The 19,582-nt window shown below is 57.7% G+C and overlaps 3 protein-coding genes across 4 annotated transcripts in view; 2 read left to right on the forward strand and 1 right to left on the reverse strand.

Moving 5' to 3' along the window:
* The window catches only part of SF3A2 (splicing factor 3a subunit 2), a 114,713-nt gene extending 104,958 nt beyond the window's left edge, over positions 1-9,755 (forward strand). The window contains exons 3-10 of the mRNA XM_068174178.1: positions 1,257-1,427; positions 2,357-2,428; positions 3,072-3,118; positions 3,898-4,007; positions 5,616-5,665; positions 6,270-6,410; positions 8,138-8,206; positions 9,281-9,755. Coding sequence (XP_068030279.1) covers positions 1,302-1,427; positions 2,357-2,428; positions 3,072-3,118; positions 3,898-4,007; positions 5,616-5,665; positions 6,270-6,410; positions 8,138-8,206; positions 9,281-9,613 — 948 coding nt within the window. The 5' untranslated portion in view covers positions 1,257-1,301 and the 3' untranslated portion in view covers positions 9,614-9,755. The remainder of the gene's footprint in view (positions 1-1,256; positions 1,428-2,356; positions 2,429-3,071; positions 3,119-3,897; positions 4,008-5,615; positions 5,666-6,269; positions 6,411-8,137; positions 8,207-9,280) is intronic.
* A 1,594-nt stretch (positions 9,756-11,349) lies between these two features.
* AMH (anti-Mullerian hormone) lies at positions 11,350-16,092 on the forward strand. Of its 2 annotated transcripts, none has more exons than XM_068174171.1 (5): positions 11,350-12,305; positions 13,349-13,527; positions 14,092-14,212; positions 14,361-14,562; positions 14,726-16,092. In XM_068174171.1, the coding sequence occupies exons 1-5, from the start codon at positions 11,756-11,758 to the stop codon at positions 15,639-15,641; spliced, it is 1,968 nt and encodes a 655-aa protein (XP_068030272.1). In that variant the 5' UTR covers positions 11,350-11,755; the 3' UTR covers positions 15,642-16,092. The 2 variants fall into 2 exon arrangements, with proteins under 2 accessions (XP_068030272.1, XP_068030271.1); XM_068174170.1 differs by having other exon boundaries at positions 11,359-12,305; positions 14,358-14,562; positions 14,726-16,091.
* Positions 16,093-16,619: 527 nt separating this feature from the next.
* Positions 16,620-19,338, reverse strand: JSRP1 (junctional sarcoplasmic reticulum protein 1). Its single transcript, XM_068174185.1, has 5 exons — positions 19,220-19,338; positions 18,556-18,708; positions 18,410-18,472; positions 18,119-18,258; positions 16,620-18,018 (listed from the first exon to the last, which is right to left on the reverse strand). The coding sequence occupies exons 1-5, from the start codon at positions 19,314-19,316 to the stop codon at positions 17,311-17,313; spliced, it is 1,161 nt and encodes a 386-aa protein (XP_068030286.1). The 5' UTR covers positions 19,317-19,338; the 3' UTR covers positions 16,620-17,310.
* Positions 19,339-19,582: the final 244 nt, after the last annotated feature.

Below are 19,582 nucleotides of genomic sequence, written 5' to 3' on the forward strand. Positions count from 1 at the left end.
ACTGGGAAGGAGGGACTGGGAGAGCTGGGTGAGGAGGAATTGAGAGAACTGGGTGAGGAGGGTGTGGGAGAGCGGGGTATGGAGGGACTGGGAGAGATGGGTGGTGGGGCTGGGGGAACTGGAGAATGACGAGTGGGAAACTGGGGTAGGAGCAGAGCAGAACTGGGGGTACTGGGAGCATCGGGAGGGCAGGACTGGGGGTACCTGGGGCTCCTGGCTGCAGAATCAGGACTGGAGTTGCTGGAGGGGGACTGGGAGAATGGGTGGGAGGACTAGGGGTACTGAAGAATCAGGACAGGGAAAATGGGGGTAGGACTGGGAGGATCAGGAGAAGCAGGACTGGGGGTATCTGGGGGGCTTTGACAGGAGAATGAGGACTAGAGTTAGAGAAGAGGGACTGGGGAAGAGGTATTGGGAGAGCTGGGCACTCTGAGGAATCCAGGCTGGGAAACCAGGGGTAGGATCAGGACAGGACTGGGAGTAGTGAGTGAGGAGGGACTGGAAAATCTGGGGCTGGGGGAACTGGAGAATCACGAGTGGGAACTGGGGTAGGGCCAGGGGAGGATGGGGAGGAGCACCTGAGTGGGAGTCAGTGGGCCTTGACTGACCGAATCGGGACTGGAGCTACTGGGGGATGTGGCTGGAGAGGGACTGGGGGAGAGACACTGGGAGAACTGGGTGCTCTGTGGGGAAGGATCTGGGGTTCCTCAAAGGTCTTTCCAGTGTTTGGGCTCCCTGTGGGGAGGTCTAGGGGAGCCTCTGACCTTGCCGAGGGCAGGGGGGACTCCAGGACCTCCCCTGGGGCTTGGGAACGCTGCTCAGAGCCCCTGACCTTGTTGGGGGGCTTGAGGGGCTCTGACCCTCCCTCGGTGTTGGGGCTGGCAGGGGGGTCACCCTGGGGCTTTGGGGGGTGTTGGGGTGGTGGGGGAGCAGCAGACCTGGTGGTGGACAGGGAGGAGCTCTGGGGCTGTTGGTGCCTCAGGTGAGGGGAGAAAGCTCCTCTGGTGGGGCTGCTTGGCCTCGCTGGGGCCCAGCTGAGCTTGGGAGTGGCTGAGGAGATGGGAAGGGCTCCGGGGGGGATTTTCTGGATCCGTTTACTCGGCTTTCCTGAGTCGGGGATACCAGATGTGCTCCATGTGGGATTGCATCCCCCTGACGTGTGCCCAGGGCACGCCTGGGGCGTCACCCCCATCCTCGCTGCTGGGGCTGAAGAGTCCTGTGGCTCAGTTATCACTGACACTCCTTCCTTTTGCCAGACTCTGCGTTTCTGCAGGAGGAGCTGAAGCCCAGGAATCCCCACCATGGATTTCCAGCACCGTCCGGGGGGGAAAACGGGCAGCGGGGGCGTGGCCTCGGCCTCCGAGAGCAACCGGGACCGGCGGGAGCGGCTGCGGCAGCTGGCCCTGGAGACCATCGACATCAACAAGGTACAGGGCACCTCCCCCAGCCCCCAGGGACACCGTGCGCACTCACGTTCATGGCATCATGGAGTGGTTTGGGTTGAAAGGAGCATTAAAGCTCATCCAGGGACACCTGCCAGTATCGCAGGTTGCTCCAAGCCCTGTCCAGCCTGGCCTTGGACACTTCCAGGGATCCAGGGGCAGCCACAGCTGCTCTGGGAAATCCATGCCATGGCCTGCCCACCCTCACAGCCAAGAATTTCTTCCCAGTCTCCCATCTACACCTACTCTTGGTCCATTTGAAGCCATTCCCCCTTGTCCTGTTCCCCCAGGCCCCTTTCCAAAGTTTTCCTCCAGTTCTCTTGGAGCCCCTTTAGGCTCCATGGCTCCACCCCAGAGCCTCCTTGTGCCCAGGCTGAGGTGTGGATTGGGTTTAAATACTTCTGTTTCTGGGCCTGTGGGGGTTGAATAAGGAATATGTGGGACAGAGTGACAGGGAGGTGCCAGCTCTTGTGTATCATTATCTCTTTCCAGTCTCCCCAGGCCTGGTTTGGGTTGTGATGTTTCCTACTGCAGTGGGAAATTCTGTCACCAATGCACACAGCTGCTGTTGGTTCTCTCTGTTTCCTCCTCCTAAACCTCTCTTGTGCTGTTAATTTAAAATCTGAACTCAGCTACAGGATCCTAGGGTATCCTGAGCGGGGAGAGACCTTCGGGGATCATCAGTGCAGCCCCTGGCCCTGCACAGACACCACCCTGAACATCCCTGAGAGCTCCTGGAGCTCCTGGAGCTCTGGCAGCCTTGGGGCCAGGACCAATCCCTGGGGAGCCTGGGAAGTGCCAGCACCCTGAGGGGCAAGAAATTTTCCTCCAGTGCAGCACTCTGCAGTATTTTGGTTATTCTCTTACTTTGCCAGTGGATTTTGCTCACAACTTGTTAATCATTCTTTTCCCAGGACCCGTATTTTATGAAAAATCATTTGGGCTCCTACGAGTGCAAGCTTTGCCTGACGCTCCACAACAATGAGGTGAGGGGAGCACCTGCCAGCCCTGATCCCAGCAGCAGTTTGGGAATAACAGGAGCTTCAGCACCTGGGCAGTGACTGCTGAGACGTGAGGGGTGGTTAAACCTGACAGTGTGCACTGTGATCTTGTTGAAGAGTGTAGTTTTCTTCTGAAGGTTCAATGTAGATGAGCTTAGTCTTCTTCTGAGAGTCTAGTAAAAAAGAAAGCCGTTCTTCTTAGTAGTGAAAGACTGCTTCTAGTGTTCTAAATCTCAGATTATATCTAAGTAAGAATACTTAGCTCCTCCCCCTGAGCAGAACATCTCCCAGTGAGATTATGTAATTTTATCAGTTATGTAGTGAAATTCAATGGCCCATTAATAAAAGACATTCCCCAGAGGGAAGATTAGTTGTAGAAGAGATAAAGTAAACTGCCCAATTAACAAAAAATAACTGTCCCACTTCTAACATGTAAGAAATATTATACACACATATCTTATAACCCAAGACATGACAGCTCAGCAGCTGAGAGCAATCTACACTTTTGGAGTGAGATTCCTCTGTTCTGAGGATTAAAACACCCTTGTCAGGGAGTGATGCAATCTCCCTGTGACAGGAATGTTTCAGTTACAGATTCATTTAACTTCTACCTTGGTTTTTATTTCAGGGTAGTTACTTAGCACATACCCAGGGGAAGAAGCATCAGACCAATTTGTAAGTTATTCTCTACCATAACTCTGTTCTCCGTTCCTGAAGCACTTTAATATTATGATGTTGGGTGTCTGTAGTCCTTTAACTCCATTGCACTCTGCTTGATTGTTATTTTACTGTGGTTCCTCATGCAGCCAGGAGGCACAGCCTGGATCTGCTTGAAAACTGGTGCTGAAGATCTCCATTTTAAGCTAAAGTTCAAATCCAGTTGTGAAATTGCTGAAGGAAGAGAGAGAGAGAGAGAGAGTTTTAAAAGCAAATTGTGTGAGTCTAGTTAGAAGGACCTCTGCCTGCCAGAGCTGCAGGAGCATTTGGACAATGCTCTCAGGGATGCTCAGGGTGGGATTGTTGGGGTCTCTGGCCAGGGCCAGGGGTTGGATTTGATGATCCCTGTGGGTCCTTCCAGCTCAGGAGATTCCAAAATTCTGTGATCTGGATTTGTCAATACAAGTTTGGAGAACTTAGTAAGTTTTGTTTTAAGGAATTCAGTTTGCTTTGCTTGATCTGGGGGTTTGGCTTTTTTTTTTTTTTTTCATTTTGATTTCAAGAATTAAAGTCTTTTCAAATCCATCTGTGGAGCCTGGCCTCAAGGTCATCGTGAGGGTGGATCAGATGGTTAAGTGACAGCCTTTAGCTGGGGGGAGGATGGATGCAGCTGGGGAAGGGAAATAGGATTTCCTGGCATGATTCCTGTGGAATGCTGTGCTGAGGGATTCAAACTGCTCCTGGCTTTCCTTCAGAAACAAGGGCAGGTAACCCTTAAATTCTAAATGAATCCCCAGGGCCCGACGAGCTGCCAAGGAAGCCAAGGAAGCCCCTGCCCAGCCTGCCCCAGAGAAGGTCAAAGTGGAAGTGAAGAAATTTGTGAAAATTGGGCGCCCAGGCTACAAAGGTGAGTCAGGGGTCCCTGATGGGCAGTGCCTGCCTGTCTGGGATGTGAATTATTCATTAATCTTTTGAGCAGCTCTGTATCGGCGTTGTGATCCCCAATGTGGGAAGACTGTGTAGAACTGAATGATATTAGAAGGTTAATTAATTACTTTTTGATACTATATTATACTAAAACTGTATTACACTAAGAATTATTACTAACTAACTAGAAAACTTGTGACTCTGTTGAGTCCTGACACAGCTGTGTTCCAATTGGTTCATTAATTTAAAACAGTATTACTAGTATTTAATGAAGAAATCACCTTGGGTAAACAATTTATATAACACATTCTACATGTGCATAAACACAGGAGTAGCAAATGAGATAAGAACTGTTTTGGTTCTCTTTTCTCTGCTTCTCTCACAGCTTCTCAGGAGAAAGCTAAGTCTCTCTCTGTTCAGAGGGCATGTGAATAGCACAGCTCTGCCCATGAATAAGATATGGGCTCTCTCCTGGAGCCTTTTTATTGTTTAAATTGCTCATGGAACATCTCTTTATGGCTGACAGGCAGGGAGAGCCACTTCAATAATAGATGGGTGTGTCTCAGGCTGCCAGGGAGGTGATGGCATTTCATCTCTCCTCCTTCTCTTGTGCTGCAGCACCTTTCATTAATGCTGTAAATCACTCACTCCATGCAGAACTCATGGGGTCTTTTTTTTCTGTTTTTCATGTTGTTTTGGCCTTTAGTGCAAAATTTGGCTTTTTAATCTCATCAGTGCTTTGCCCCACAGCAGTTGAACTTCAGTAGAGGAGAATCATGGAATACTTTAGGTTGGAAAATACCTTTAAAATCATTGAGTCTAACAGTAAACTTAGCACTGCCAAGGCCACAACTAAACCATGTCCCCAGGTGCCACATCCACAGGTGTTTTAATCCTGGACAGCCCCTTCCAATGCTTTACAGCCCTTTCAGGGAAGGAATTTTCCCAATATCCAACCTAAATCTGGCACAGCTTGACGCTGTTCCCTCTCCTCCTGTCCCTGTTCCCTGGGAGCACAGGCTGACCCCCCAGGCTGTCCCTTCCTGTCAGGAGTTGTGCAGAGCCACAAGGTCCTCCCTGAGTCTCCTTTTCTCCAGGCTGAGCCCCTTGCCAGCTCCCTCAGCTACTACTGGTGCTCCAGACCCTTTCCCAGCTCTGCTCCTTTCCCTGGACACGCTCCAGCCCCTCAGGGTCCTTCTTGGGTTGAGGGGCCCAAACCTGCCCATGGCAGTGACACAATCCCAGAATGGTTTGGGTTGGGAGGGACCTCAAAGCCCATCCCATCCCACCCCTGCCATGGCAGGGACACCTTCCACCATCCCAGGTCACTCCAAGCCCTGTCCATCCTGGCCTTGGGCACTGCCAGGGATCCAGGGGCAGCCCCAGCTGCTCTGGGCATCCTGTGCCAGGACCTGCCCAACCTCACAGAAGTAGCTTTGGTTAAAGATAATATGACATTTTGTTTGATAAATAGGAGAAAAAGCTTGTAATATTTAATTCTTGGAAACTTTGTGTGTTTCTCAGAACAGATTAATGCTGCTTTCACCCTGCTGGGGGATGTTCTCAGCTTTCTTATTTTTTTTTACAGTGACCAAACAGAGAGACCCAGAAACAGGCCAGCAGAGCCTTCTCTTCCAGGTAAGGGCAGGGTTAAAACTCTCCTTGTAAGGGTTTTCCATGTAATACTGCTGATAAATGAGCAGTTCTTTGCAGGATCCATGAAATCAATAAAATAAGGAGGCCTTATCTTCCTAGTTGTTGCAGCTGTTTGTGTTGAGCAAATCCCTGAGCTCAGCTATCAGGCTGTGTAGTGGGAGAGGAGTGTGGAGTCTGAGGTGGAATGAGATGAGAATCACAGGATAGTTTGGGCTGGAAGGGACCTTAAAAATTATCTATCTCCAACCCCCTGTGATGGGCAGGGACACCTTCCATGAGCCCAGCTTGCTCTAACCTGGCCTTGGACACTTTCAGGGATGGAGCAGCCACAACTTCTCTGGACAACCTCAGCCAGGGCTTCTCCACCCTTGCAGGGAACAATTCCTTCCCAACATCTCTCCTAAATGTTCCCTATTTCAATTTGGGGTCTTTAATCCCACACCATTCTGGGATTCTCAGCCCTTTCCTCCGCTATTTGTTTCCTTTGTATTGTGGATTGCTCTGGGTGTGCTCCGCGCTGGGGGATGTGTTTGGAGCAGTGGTGGGGGTGCAGAGGGGGGTTGTTAATGCTGCCCTGCCCCCCCAGATCGATTACCCTGAGATAGCTGAGAGCATCATGCCCCGGCACCGCTTCATGTCGGCCTACGAGCAGCGCATCGAGCCCCCGGACCGGCGCTGGCAGTACCTGCTGATGGCAGCAGAGCCCTACGAGACCATCGCCTTCAAGGTGAGACCTGGCAAACCCCTGGGAGAGGAAATCTGGGAGAGTGTCTTGGTTTGGGAAGACAGGTGTCTGCTAAGGAAGGCAGCAGCCTCCCCTGAAATGGAAAATGTAAACCCTATCCCTCCGAATTGTTATAATTTTGAAATTAAGGGGCTCTCGGGCAGAGATATTGGAATAGGAATAACAGTTCTTTAATAGGAAAACTGAAAATACAAATGCCAAAATACAAACAGCCCAATGAACAGAAGATAACTGCCGCACCCCTAACAGATGGGGATAGAATACCCCTGTTTCCAACCTAAGACAGAGAGGAGTCCTGGAAACCTGGGAGAGTTCCCTTCCTGCCTTTGCCAGGTCAAGGGAGGGGATTGTCCCTGCTCTGCTCTGCACTGGGGTGGCTTCACCATCAATGTTGTGTGTGGTCACTGAAATGTGAGGAAGATACTGAGCCATTGGAGATTGTCCAAAGAAGAGACATGGAGCTGGGGAAGGGTCTGAGGAAGAAAGAAATTCAGCAGCAAATTCCAAAGCCAAACAGGACCCAGATGTCCTGGAAATCAGCAGACATCCAGAAAACCAGACCAAGGTGCCCAAGTTGAGTTCTTTTAAGGCAGGAACATCCCTTGGGATGTGCACAGCAACTGTTCCGTGCATCACAGCAAATCTGGCTCATCTCAGACCGATGCAGAAAGAGACCTGGGGGTCTTGGTCAGTGGCAAGTTGGATCTGAGTCACCGCTGTGTCCTGGCAGCCCAAAGGGCCACCCTGTCCTGGGGGCACCAGGCCCAGGGAGGGATTGTCCCACTCTGCTCTGCACTGGGGCAGCCTCACCTCCCGTGCTGGGGGCACTTTGGGCACCACAAGGTCAGAAGGACCCAAAGCTGTTGGAGAGTGTCCCAAGGAGGGGCACGGAGCTGGGAAGGGTCTGAGGAGCGGCTGAGGGCACTTGGCTCGTTCAGCTGCAGCACAGGAGACTGAGGGGAGGCTCCTCGGGGGCTGCAGCTCCTCCCGAGGGGAGGCAGAGGGGCAGGGGCTGAGCTCTGCTCTGGGACAGGGACAGGAGCCCAGGAAGGGCTGGAGCTGGGCCAGGGCTTGGCACGGAGCTCAGGGAAAGGTTCTTCCCCCCGAGGGTGCTGGCACTGCCCAGGCTCCCCAGGGAATGGTCCCGGCCCCAAGGCTGCCAGAGCTGCAGGAGCGTTTGGACAGCGCTGCCAGGGATGCTCAGGGTGGGGGTGTTGGGGTGTCTGTGCAGGGACAGGATTGCACTGATGATCCCTGAGGGTCCCTTCCAGCTCAGGACATTTTGTAATTAATTCTAATGAACTCTCTGATGTGTCTGCTAACCCTCGTGGGTTAATGGAGTGGAAGGGGGGGTCAGGCAGACATGGCTGGAAGTCATTAAACCCCACTGAGGTTTGGTGGAGGACTCTGGCATGAAAACCAGACTATGCTGAGCTCTGGGGAGCTGTGAATTCCCAGTGTCTGGCACAGACAGGAGCCTCCTGGGCTTCACTCCTCAGCCTCTGTGCAGATGTTCAGGGAGGGATTTTTGCTGGTTGTCCTTGACCGATAGGGAAGTAACTTAGTTCTTTCCTGCCCCCACCTCTGTCTAGTAACAATCCTGCAAGGCCTGGAATAACTGTGCTTATCTCACAGACTCTGGGGCTAAAAAGGGCCTTTGAGCTAATCTGGTGCTGCTGAGAATAGCTCTGTGTTCTCTTTTGGTGCAGGTGCCAAGCAGAGAAATTGATAAAGCAGAGGGAAAGTTTTGGACTCACTGGAACAGAGAAACCAAACAGGTAACTGAGGTTTTGTAATGTCTGTCCTTAAGGAGAGCAGAGCAGCTTGAGACAGTGACATCAGTTCTGTCCTGCTGCCTCTGCTGTTCAAGTCTCCATTCTCTCAATGCACCTGTGCAGTGAGAGCTGACAGAGATCCTCCTGTGTGGGATCTTGGAGAGGATTCCGTTTCTGGCAGCAGCAGGATGGAGCATAAATACCCAGAGAAACCTTCTTGCTCTTATAAGTCCCTGACAGGAAGGTGCAGCCAGTGAGGGGTCAGGCTCTGCTCCCAGGGAACAGGAGAAAAGACCAGAAAAGCCTCAAGCTGTGCCAGGGGAGGTTTAGGTTGGATATTGGGAAAATTCCTCTACTGAAACATTGTCAGGCATTGGAACAGACTGCCCAGGACAGTGGTGAAGTGACCAATACTGGAAGTGTTCAAAAACACGTGGATGTGGCATTTGTGGACATGGTTTAGTGGTGAATGTGGTGGTGCTGCTGGGCTGATGGCTGGACTTGTTGATCTTTGGGTTAGGGTTAGGTTTGGCTTTTCCCACCCTAATGATTCCATGATAAATGTGCAGCACCGTGTCCTCTGCATGGCTCTGTGCCTTGTGTTCCTGCACACACCTGGCTGAGGGAGCCTGGGGCTGGGGGTGCTCCCCTGTATCCAGGGGACAGTGCCTGGGGGGGTTCCCACCCCTCACAGGAACCTCAGTGCTCAGAGTTCAGAGGAGTTAAAATCTGGGGCAAGACTGGTGCCAGTCACAGATGCTGCCAGGGCTGGGACATCTGAAAGTAACAGGAGGGGCCTGCGCTGTGCTCTGGGGCTGAGAGCAGCTCCTGTGCGCTGGCAGAGCTGTCACCAGGGTGCTGGCACTGCTCAGGCTCCCCAGGGAATGGTCCCAGCCCTGAGGCTGCCAGAGCTCCAGGAGCTCTCAGGGATGCTCAGGGTGGGGTTGTTGGGGTGTCTGTGCAGGGCCAGGGGCTGGGCTGATGATCCCTGAGGGTCCCTCCTAGCTCAGGATACTCCAGGATTCTGCCAATCCCTGATTAATTGTTCCCTTTTCTCTGCTTTCCTCCCATTCCCAGTTCTTCCTTCAATTCCACTTCAAGATGGAGAAGCCCCCAGCCCCCCCGAACCTCCCCCCAGGGCCCCCGACTGTCAAGCGGCCGCCGCCCCCTCCCCTGATGAACGGGCTGCCCCCACGGCCCCCCCTGCCCGACTCCATGCCCCCCCCTCCCCCTGGGGGCATGGCCCTGCCCCCCATGCCCCCCTCCGGGCCAGTGCCACCCCCGCCAGTGCCCCCCCAGCTGCCCCCAGCACCCGGGGTGCCCCCCCCTGCTCCCCTGCCCCCCATGATGCGGCCACCGCTCCCCACGGAGGGGCCGGGCACCATCCCCCCTCCTCCTCCCTCCAACTGAAGCCCCTCCTGGACTCCATCCCGTGGGATTTGTGTCTTTTTAACTGCAGCTCACCCCCGATTCAGGGAACAGATCCTTTTTGTATGTCTGGAAACCTGACTGAATTCTGTAGGTTCATTAAAAGGTTTTTGATTCTCCTTTCCCTCTGGTTCCCTGTGCTGTTTCTAAGGGGTTCACTTTCCTTACCCCTTAGATACAGGAAACATTCCCAGGCTGGTTATATTTCAGAAATGCTTCCAAATAGCAGGCAGAGGATTGGGAATCTCAAGGCACCCCCTCCTGACTGGCTATCTCCATCAGCTGGCTTGCCTATCCCCCTCAGGCTGCCTGATGAGTGTCCCATTAATTACCCCCCATTAATCAGTTTTTTTTCAACCAAAGCCCTTCTTCTCTGTTCATTCACTGAGGGGGGACATGGAAAGGCTCCTGTTACTGATATTAAATCTTATTGTTTATTGTTATAATTCATTAAGTGTCAGTACCATGGTGTAGCACCTGCTGTCACATGATTTTATTGTGTGCCCTCCTCCCACTGACAGCTCTGGTCAGGCAAGTTTTTAGTTCTCTGGGTTTGTTAATCCTGAATGTTTCCTTCCAGCCATCACTTGGTTCCCATAAAAAAGCAGCAGCAGTTCTGCCATTTCTCTGCCCTTTCCCATGTTCCTCAGCTGGGGGGTCAGTGGGGGATCCTGGGGGGCTCAGTGTGTGAGGGCATGGCCAGGGCTGGGGTTCCTGACCAGTTCTGGTTGTTAGAGGGGACATGGGAGCCCTGCAGCTGCACCCCCATGATGGGGGAATCAAAGCCTTCCTCTCTGCTGCTGGGCTGAGATGGTCCCAGTCAGTCACAGAATCCCAGACTGGTTTGATTGGGAGGGACATGAAATCCCATCTTGTGCCACCCTGCCATGGCAGGGACACCTTCCACTGTCCCAGGCTGCTCCAAGCCCTGTCCAGCCTGGCCTTGGGCACTGCCAGGGATCCAGGGGCAGCCCCAGCTGCTCTGGGCACCCTGTGCCAGGGCCTGCCCACCCTCCCAGGGAACAATTCCTAATTCCCAATATCCCATCCATCCCTGCCCTCTGGCAGTGGGAGCCATTCCCTGTGTCCTGTCCCTCCAGGCCTTGTCCCCAATCCCTCTCCAGCTCTCCTGGAGCCCCTTCAGGCCCTGCAAGGGGCTCTGGGCTCTCCCTGGAGCCTTCTCCTCTCCAGGGGAGCACCCCCAGCTCTCCCAGCCTGGCTCCAGCCCTGGAGCAGCTCTGTGGCCTTTGTTAGCTCCTGTAGAAGTGGCCTTGGGCTCCTCCAGCCCTTGCAATGGTGTCCATGTCCTGCTCCAGTTTGGGTGCTCCATCCTTTTCTGATGACCCTGAGCTCCAGGCTGCAAATACTTGGAGATTCAGGGAAGGGTCTGGAACTTTTTTGTCGGGACCTTTCCCTTTGCCAAAATCAGGAACTCTCTTGGGATGGTTTTCCAGGATGGTTTAGGCAGGTGGCATTGGCAATTCCAGCTGTTCCAGTGAATGCAAGCATCTCACGGAGGGTAAAGTCTTTACAGTGGTGTGTGTGGGACTGTCTAAGGGAGGTACTGGGTGCTCAAAGTCACTGCTCAAAGCTGCTGCTGCCCCTTGATTCTCATTCCCAAGATGAAGCCCTATTCCAGGGCGGCCTGTTGAGCTGCAGGGTAAAGGTTTTCCAGCCAGAAGAAGGAATGCTTTCCATACATTTGCTTATTTCAGCCCATTATCTGCCCCTATCCCCCTCCTCCTGCTCTGGCTCGCTCTCCCCTCCTGGTGTTTCAGTGCTGATGGGGTCGTACGTGCCAGTCCCCATGAGGATCCCATTCCAGACACTCATCCTCCTTTAGAAAACATCCAAAGTCAAGGCCGTGCATCCCTACGAGCGAGTGCAACAGTTTCGATCTTTGCACGTTTCCAAAACGAGCTGCAGACCCAAAAATAGAACACAAAAAGTTCGTTGCCACCTCCCTCCTCCTCTGCAGCGCGACAGCCCCAGGGCGGCTCAGGGGAGGTTGTTGTGCCTCGGCCACTCAAGGCCACCCGTGGTTAAAAGGGAGAGCTGTCCTCCCTCTTCCTCCTGAGGGCTTGGGATGCCTGAGCTGCTCCAGGGAAGAGCTGAGGCAGGACCATGAGCGCTCTCAGGGGGCTCCTGCTGTGCCTGGTGCTGCTGCTCCCCTCTGCAGCTCTGCCCAGGAAAGAGGGACGGGATTCCCTGATGGAGCTGAGCCTGCTGGAAGCAGAAGGGAGAAGGGTGGGAAATGGAAGTTTACAGGAGACACCCAGGTCCAGGAGAGCTGCTGCCACTCGCCTCTTCTCCAAGCCTGAGCTGGGAGCCAAATGCCCACAGGGTGTGGCTGAGGAGGAGGGCCTGGGCTGGTCCCGCTCTAGCCCACAGCCCTGGCCCCTTGGAGGCCTGGAAGGGCCAGTGTGCAGGGTGAGGATGGAGCAGGACGGGGCCACCCCGAGGCAGCTGGAGGTGGTGGGTGTGCTCAGCCACTATGAGAGCAGCTTCATCAAACTGCTGAGACGGCGCCGGAGCTGGGACGGGAACTTCCCGGGGACCTTCGGGCTGTGCCGGCCCGGGGAGGCAGGGGCTGCTCCCCACCCCCTGCAGAGGATCCACGAGCACGTTCTGGAGCCGGGGCTGGAGAGATTCCTCGTCCTGCACCTGGAGGAAGGTTGGTGGGAGAGCCCTGGGGGCTCCGAGGTGGAACAGGGAGGGGAAGGATGCAGGTGCTCGGGGTGGTGATGCTGTTTGCTGGCCCGAAGTCAGGGATTTAAACACAGAATTAAATGTGGGGGTTGGGTTCCCTTTAAAAATAGCGAAGTGCTGGAGGGAAATGTTTCTGGGCATTTTTAAGGAGGTGAGGATGGCAGCGTGGCTCTGCCATCTGTCCCCACTTCTGACCAACACCCAGGTGCCACATTCCAGCAGCATTTGGGCAATGCTCTCAGGATGCACAGGGTGGGATTGTTGGGGTGTCTGTGCAGGGCCAGGGGTGGGACTGGTGATTCTTGAGGGTCCCTTCCAGCTCAGGACATTCTATGATTCTTGGTGGCTTCTGCTCTGTTCTCATCAGTGTTTCTCACTCTTTGCCTTAACACGGCAGATGGGTTTGGGTCCCATCCCAGCTCTGGGGAGAAAGGAGGGGCTCGGACCCAGCTGCTCCCGCTGTGCCCGGAGCCCGGCACGTGCTGATCTCCACTCTTGGGGCTGTGGAGCAGCCCGGGGTCCTGGGCTGCTCCTGTAGCTTCAGCCTTATAGGAAAACCTCACCACACATTCCCCTGTCCCATCCCGGGGGAGATCCCGGTCCTGGAGAGGGAGTTACACTCTCCAATTTAATCCATAATGTGAGGGTGGTCATTGTTTCTTTCGTCCTGAAATCCTCCGCCTCTCCTGGGGTTTGTATTTTCAGCTGGACTCAGCAGTGCCGGGCAGCGGGGAATTGGCTCTTCCCCGGGCAGTGGCCACAACGTCCCCGAGCCACTGGAGAGCAGATTTCCATGGGGTCTGGGGGGAGGCAGCTCGCCGGGTGCAGGGTGTGTCCTGCTCTCCATCTCCCTGGAGCCGGGGATTTGCTGCGTCCCTTCTCCCCCCGGCTCCTGTCCCGGTGCTCTGGTCCCTTCATGGGGACGGTGCTCGGCCCGAAGCCCCTTCCTCACCCCCCGGAGCCCCGCGGCGCCCGAGGGGATTCACGGCCGTGTCTCCCCCGTTCCAGTGCAGTGGGAGGCGCAGGTGAAGCTGCGGTTCCAGCTGGTTTTCCAGGCGGAGGTGGGACGGGCTGTGGGAGAGCTGCAGGCGGCCGTGATGCTCTTCTACCTGGGCCGCCGGGAGGGCCGGGGCTCCGGGCACCCGCAGGAGCTGCTGGCCACCGGCCCGGGGCTGGCGCGGGACCAGGTGAGTCCGGGCTTCGGTGGGAGCAGGGGGGCGGGAGGGGATGTCCCGGCTCTGCTGCCCAGTGCCACTGTCATCCCTCCCAGTCCATTCAACAGCCCCTCCTGCTCCCTTTGCTATCCCCTCCCAATTCCTTCATCGTTCTTCCCAGTCCATTCAGCATCCCCTCCCAGCCCCTTTGTCACCCTTCCAGCCCCTTGCCAACCCTTCCCAGTCCCTTTGCCGTCCTCCCAGCAGCTCCGCCCCGTCTCCTGCTCCCGCCGTGCCTGAAGATGGAGCTCTCACCCTGTCCGCAGCTGCCGCAGGGTACCCGGTCTGGGGTCCTGATCCCCCGCCTGCCCCTCGGGGATTCACTGGGTTCCCTGCACCCCGCGGCCCCCGGAGCAACTCTGGGGCTGAGGGCGAAGCTCCCAGTGGTCCCCACCCTCTCTGTCAGTGCTCCCTGGGCCACCGCGGGCTGGGCGCCCCGGAGCCCGCAGGGACCACAGCGGGGGCTCAGGTGAGTGTGTCCCCCACTGATGTCTTACCCACGCCCTCGGGGCTTCTGTGGTTTCTGCCTCGGTGCAGAGGCTCTGCCTCTCCAGGGACACGCAGTACTTGGCCCTGGCAGCCGCCGCAGCCTCGGTCACCCGCAGCGCGGAGCGGCTCCACTTCTCGGCTTCCCTGGCCATCCACGGCGGCGCGGGAGGTAGGGACGGGGGGACACGCTGGGGACAGCAGCATCCCTACCCTCGTGTCCTCGCTTGGGCGTTTGGGTTCCTCTCAGGCCCACGAGAGGTGGTGGGGACATGCAGGAAACCCCAGACCGACGTTCTCCCCTCTCGTGGCCACAGCAGGTGTCCCCCTGCCCCGCACGGAGGTGCAGCAGCTCCTGTTCGGCTCCGATGACAAATGTTTCACCCGGATGACCCCGGTGCTGCTGCTGCTGGCCAAGTCACGGCAGCAGGAGGAGGAAGAGGAAGAAGAGGCGGCTTTGGCCCCATCCTCCTACCTCTCTGCTGAGGGGGTGGTGGACACGGCTCCGTATCCACAGCTCAGGTCCGTGGCCGTCACTGCGGGCACGGGAAAACACAGGGGCTGGGAGATGAAATGGGACAGGGGCAGCCCCAGCTGTGGGACCATGGATGGCTGTAGGGGACAGCCCAGTGGGACCCCCGGGCTACACGGTGGCCCCGTGACTCTCCCTGTGTTCTCCTTACAGCCCACCCCAGGCTGGCACCGAGGAGCTGCCGACCCCCACTGCCCCGAGCCAAGGCAACGCCTCGTCCCCAGCGCCCGGTGGCAGCGCTCAGTTCCTGGCAACCCTGACCCGGTTCATCCGGCAGCTCCTGGGCTCCTCCAGCGAGCCGCCCCCCCAGCCCAGTGCCCACCACTGGCTGGACTTCGAGATGATGGAGACCCTCCCTCACCAGCTGCTCAACCTGTCGGAGGAGGCAGCGCTGGAGCGCCTGGTGCAGTCGGAGGAGCCCTCGGTGCTGCTGCTGCCCCAGGACAGCGGGGCCGTGCTGGAGCAGCACCTGGGGGACTGGCAGCCGGAGGGCACCGTGCTGCAGCTGCTGATGGGCAAACTGCAGGTGGTCATCCAGGAGCTTAGGGATATCCCGTCTTTCCAAGCCAACGCGGCGCTTTTCCAGCACCTCCTGACCTTCTGCTACTACCCCGCAGAGCCGGGGCAGGCCGAGGCGGCCGAGCGGGGGCCGGGCTCTCGGAAGCTGCACACGCTGCTGCTGCTGAAGGCGCTGCAGTCGGTGCGGGCGCGCTGGCAGGAGCGCAGGAAGGTGCAGCGGCAGAACCGCAGCGCCCGGCACCAGGCGCACTGCCGGCTGCAAGAGCTCACCATCGACCTGCGCGACCGCCACTTCATCATCATGCCCACCATGTACGCGGCCAACAACTGCGAGGGGCCCTGCCGGCTGCCGCTCTCCGCACGCATCCCCAGCTACTTCTCGCACACGGTGCTGCTGCTGGGCATGCAGGACCAGGGCTCGCCTCTGCGCAGGGCTCCCTGCTGCGTGCCCGTGCGCTACTCGGACCAGCTCATCATCAGCCTCTCCTCGGACGGGCTGGAGATCCGCAAGTTCCCCAACATGGTGGCAGAGGAGTGCGGCTGCCGGTGAGGCTCCCGCCGGCCTCCCCGCTCGCCCCACCCCGGCCCCTCTCCCGGTTTGCCCTCCCGGCTCGGGATCTGGTGCTTCTCCCGAGACGCGAGCTCTCGTGTGTCCTTTCCCCATGGTTTGGCTCGTTAGCATCGCTTGGTTCTGGGTTCATCCATGCCTGTCCCCGAGGCTGCTCCGTGTTCCGCTGGGGATGTGCCCCTCCCGCTGCTGAGGGTGCCCGAGGTGCCCGCGGGCTCTGACTCCGCTGGGTACGGGCACGGCAGGGCCGTGGGGGGAGGACAAATCTTGGCAGATCCAGGCAGGACCATTCTTATTTATCTCTCACTCTCTGCTCCTGTCGTGGCTGGGAAGGGCAGCTGCTGCTTCCTCCAAGCCTTGCAGCATCCTCTGGCCACTCCCCAGCCCACGGCCCATCACGGGACCCCCCTGGCCGCAAGGCTCCACCTGTGACAGCAGAGCGAGAGGCCAAATCCCCTTGCAGAGACCAGCCTCGCCCTGGGGACTCGTCTCTGTGTGAGCTGTGGCAGTGGCTTGGGGCTCCCGGCCAGGTCACATCTGCGTCACCCCGCGCTGACCCCGCTGCCGGGGCGAGGGGAGGAGGGAGGGAGCGATCCCGTTACACCTCCCGGGCTTCTCACACCATTAATGGGAGCGGGAGCAAACGGCTGCCAGAGCACCTGCTCCGCGTCCCCGCCGGCGTCAGCTCGGGCCGCCTGCCCCAGATCATCTTCCAGCTGAGCCCGGCCCTCAGCCGGGGAGCCAAACCCTTGGGAGCAGCTCCTGGGCTTGTCCTGGCTACACCTCCTCGGGTTTTGCAGTATCCCCATGGGGAGGCACGGCTGCAGGTTGGTAGCCACCAGTCCCAACTCACAGCCCTGCAGGATTAACCCTGAAAAACACACACATGTAACCAAGGACAAACAACATAACCAGGGACACGGGCTTTTCTCATTTTCCTTCCCCCCCCCTATTTTAAAAAAAAACATCCAGTTGAATACCTTATTAAAAATGAAAATAGTTTATTTTAACCGCTGTTGATTTAGCAAATACTGAAACCTGCCATGGGTCGGGGCTGTGAGCGTCTCTGGCTGTGTGATATTGCTCTTGTGTTTCCTTCCTAAAAGCGACTCGGAGAAGGCGAGGCCCGCAGGGATCCCTGGGTGAAGGGCTCCAGCCCTGCTCTGTCACCAGCACCTTCTGGGCCACCCTGGAGTGATGGCACTGGGCTGGCTGAGGTCGGGGGTCTGTCCCTGATGTCCCTCTGAGGATGGCTGCAGCCTGGTTCCGTAACCCAGAGTATTCTTCTCTCTTGATTTGCTTTCAATAAAACCATTAACCCAAGAGCTGCACAGTCTGGACTCAACTCCGTTCACCCCGGAACCACGAGTGGAGGGGAGCTGCAGAGGGGTTTTGGGTGGGGATGGAGAAGTAAGGAAGCCCAAAGGAGCTCCTTCCATGAGTCTTTTCAGGTTGCCTTTGATCCAGGGGGGGCCAAAGTCCCCGGGGAGGCTCCTGGGCTGCTCTGCTGCTGCTCGGGGGTCCTGGTGTGCTGCCCGTGCCCGGGGGTGTCTCTGGAGGGCAGGCAGGGCCGGGGGTCCCTTGCCGGGGGCAGTGGTGGGATTGGATCCCCTTGGATCCAGCGCCATGGAGCCCCACGCCCGCCCCGGCCTCAGTCGCGCCTCTTGCCCTCTCTGGCCCTGCCGTCCCTGCCCGGCGCCGGCTCCCAGGGCTTCCTGCCCTTCTGCTGCTTCCAGTCCCTTCTCGGGCTCTCCCGGCCGCCGTCAGCCCTGCCGGGACGGCCCCTCCACCCCTCCCTCCTGGACTCATCCCTCTCCCGCCGTCTCTCCTTCCTCTCCTTCCTCTCCCGGTCTCGCTTCTTCTGGGGCTGCTGCTCGGGTTCCCTGGGGGCCCTGGGGGCTCTGCCAGGTTTGTCCCCTGCTGTCCTGTCCTTGGCTCGTGCCTCCCTCCGGCTGCTCCGCTCCACATGGACAGCACGGCTTTCCCGGGCTTTCTCCTTCTTCTCCTCTTTCTTCTTGTCCTCCTTCTCCTCTTTCTTCTTGTCCTCCTCCTCCTCCTCCTCATCCTCATCTTCCTCCTCATCCTCATTCTCCTCTTTTTCTTCCTCCTTCTCCTCCTTTTCTTCCTCCTCCTCCTCCTCCTCCTCCTCCTCCTCCTTCTCCACTTTCTTCTCCTGCTTCTCCTGGCTCTTCTTCCCCTCCATCACAGCCACTGGCACCTCGGGGACATCTGCAGGTTCTTCATCCTTGTCCTCATCCTCATCCTTGTCCTCATCCATGTCCCCATCCTTGTCCCCATCCTTGTCCTCATCCTCTGGAGTTGTGCGGCCAAACCACTTCTTGAAGATCCAGGGTTCTGCCTGTGGGGACAGAGGGGACCAGGAACTGATGGTGCAGCCCAGGGGACCGGGACCACTCTCCATCCCTCCCTGCCCCGGGAGGTGCCACCCTGACCCGTACCAGGTTGCTGTCAGCTTCGCTGTCATCGTCATCGTCACCGTCTTCATCATCACCATCATCCTCCACCGCGCTGCTCTCCGGTGGCGGCGCAGGCTGGGCGGTCACCGCCTCTGGGATCTCCGCCTTGGGGCTCACGGCCTCTGGGAGGGGAGAGGGACAGGCCACTGTCAGCTGAGGCTGCTTGGGTGGGATATCCCAGCCAGGGGCTCCCAGGACCACCCCACCCTGGGATGCGGCCCTGTCTCAGGCTGGACCCGGGGGATCGGGGAGGGAACAGAGGGTCGGACCCACCGGGAATGGGAGGGGGCGGAGGCTCCTGCCGGCCGCGGGCGAGTCCCTCCTTGGAGCATGGCGCTGCAAGAGAGGAGGGGACAGGAGCCAGGAGGTGGCAGCACGGTCTGGCCACCCCTTCCCGCTCCGTCCGCCTCCCGACTCACCTTGGAGCACCTGGAAGGTGACGCTGAGCAGGGCGACCACGGAGGCCACCAGGATGCACTTGTTGAGGGTGAGCCCTTCCCAGAGCAGCGGCTCCTCCGCAGGGTCCAGGCTGGGCGGCTCCACCTTGCTCTGCACGGGGAGGGTCCTGGGGACTGGGGCCCCCACGGAAAAATGTTACTGGAGGGAACTGGGAAGAGGCAAAGGGCTCTTAGCTGGGGCTGGGAAGAGCTCTTAACATCGTCCTGCACAGCCTGCTCAGGGCAGGGACAGGGACAGAAACGGGACAGGGACAGGAGCTGCTCCTGCCACGTGTTTGCACTGCAGGAGTGGGGACAAGAGTGTCCCGGGGGCTGAGACCGAGGGGTTTGGGCCATAGTGGCATTAGAGTATCCTGGCGATCAAGCAGGAAAAAGCTCTGTCCGTGCTCCTCCTCCAGCAGCAAATCTGGGCAGGGTGGAGAGGAGGAGGAGGAGGAGGTGGAGGATCTGGCAGGCGGCTGAGGAGCCCCATCTCCATCCCCGTGTCACTGATTTCCCCACAGCTAGTCCTGTCACTGCTCCATGGCCAGACAGCGCCTCCCGGAGACACGGGATTGTGCCTCTGTGGCCACCTGGGGCCAGGGTGGCCATTCTGGGGCAGGGAAGGGCTTTCCCACACACCCACCTGGCGGCCCGGCAGCGCTGCCCTTGGCTCCCACCTTCTCCACCCGCTTCTTCTCCGCCGCTTTCCTGTCCCCGCCGAGCGGGGCTGGCTCTGGCATGTCCGGCTCCTGTCTCTGCCTCGGGCTGGTCCGGGTCCTGCTCGGAGACACCGCGCCGGGGACTCTCCTCCTCTATTCCCTGCGGGGAGGGCACAGAGCGTGGCTGGGGGCACAGGGACACGCTGCTCCGGGGGTCCCCGGGGCTGAGCCGGTGCTGCCCCAGCGAGAGGCACCAACCCGGCTCCTGCAGCACCTGGGGCGTGTGTTCACCTCAACAGCCTTAAAACTGGGGTGTATTTTACGTTATTTAAGCTGGATTTAGCCAC

This window comes from Anomalospiza imberbis, chromosome 27 (assembly GCF_031753505.1).
Source record: "Anomalospiza imberbis isolate Cuckoo-Finch-1a 21T00152 chromosome 27, ASM3175350v1, whole genome shotgun sequence".
NCBI lineage: Eukaryota > Metazoa > Chordata > Aves > Passeriformes > Viduidae > Anomalospiza > Anomalospiza imberbis.

What these genes read in the sequence shown, in the direction of transcription:
- AMH (XM_068174170.1), top strand. Translation starts at nt 11,756, where the DNA reads ATGAGCGCTCTCAGGGGGCTCCTGCTGTGCCTGGTGCTGCTGCTCCCC. An exon ending in CGTCCTGCACCTGGAGGAAG is followed by an intron (nt 12,306 to 13,348) that starts GTTGGTGGGAGA and finishes CCCCCGTTCCAG; the next exon opens with TGCAGTGGGAGGCGCAGGTG. An exon ending in CATCCACGGCGGCGCGGGAG is followed by an intron (nt 14,213 to 14,357) that starts GTAGGGACGGGG and finishes TCGTGGCCACAG; the next exon opens with CAGGTGTCCCCCTGCCCCGC.
- JSRP1 (XM_068174185.1), bottom strand. Translation starts at nt 19,316, where the DNA reads ATGCCAGAGCCAGCCCCGCTCGGCGGGGACAGGAAAGCGGCGGAGAAG. An exon ending in CACCTTCCAGGTGCTCCAAG is followed by an intron (nt 18,473 to 18,555) that starts GTGAGTCGGGAG and finishes CCTCTCTTGCAG; the next exon opens with CGCCATGCTCCAAGGAGGGA. An exon ending in GCGAAGCTGACAGCAACCTG is followed by an intron (nt 18,019 to 18,118) that starts GTACGGGTCAGG and finishes CTGTCCCCACAG; the next exon opens with GCAGAACCCTGGATCTTCAA.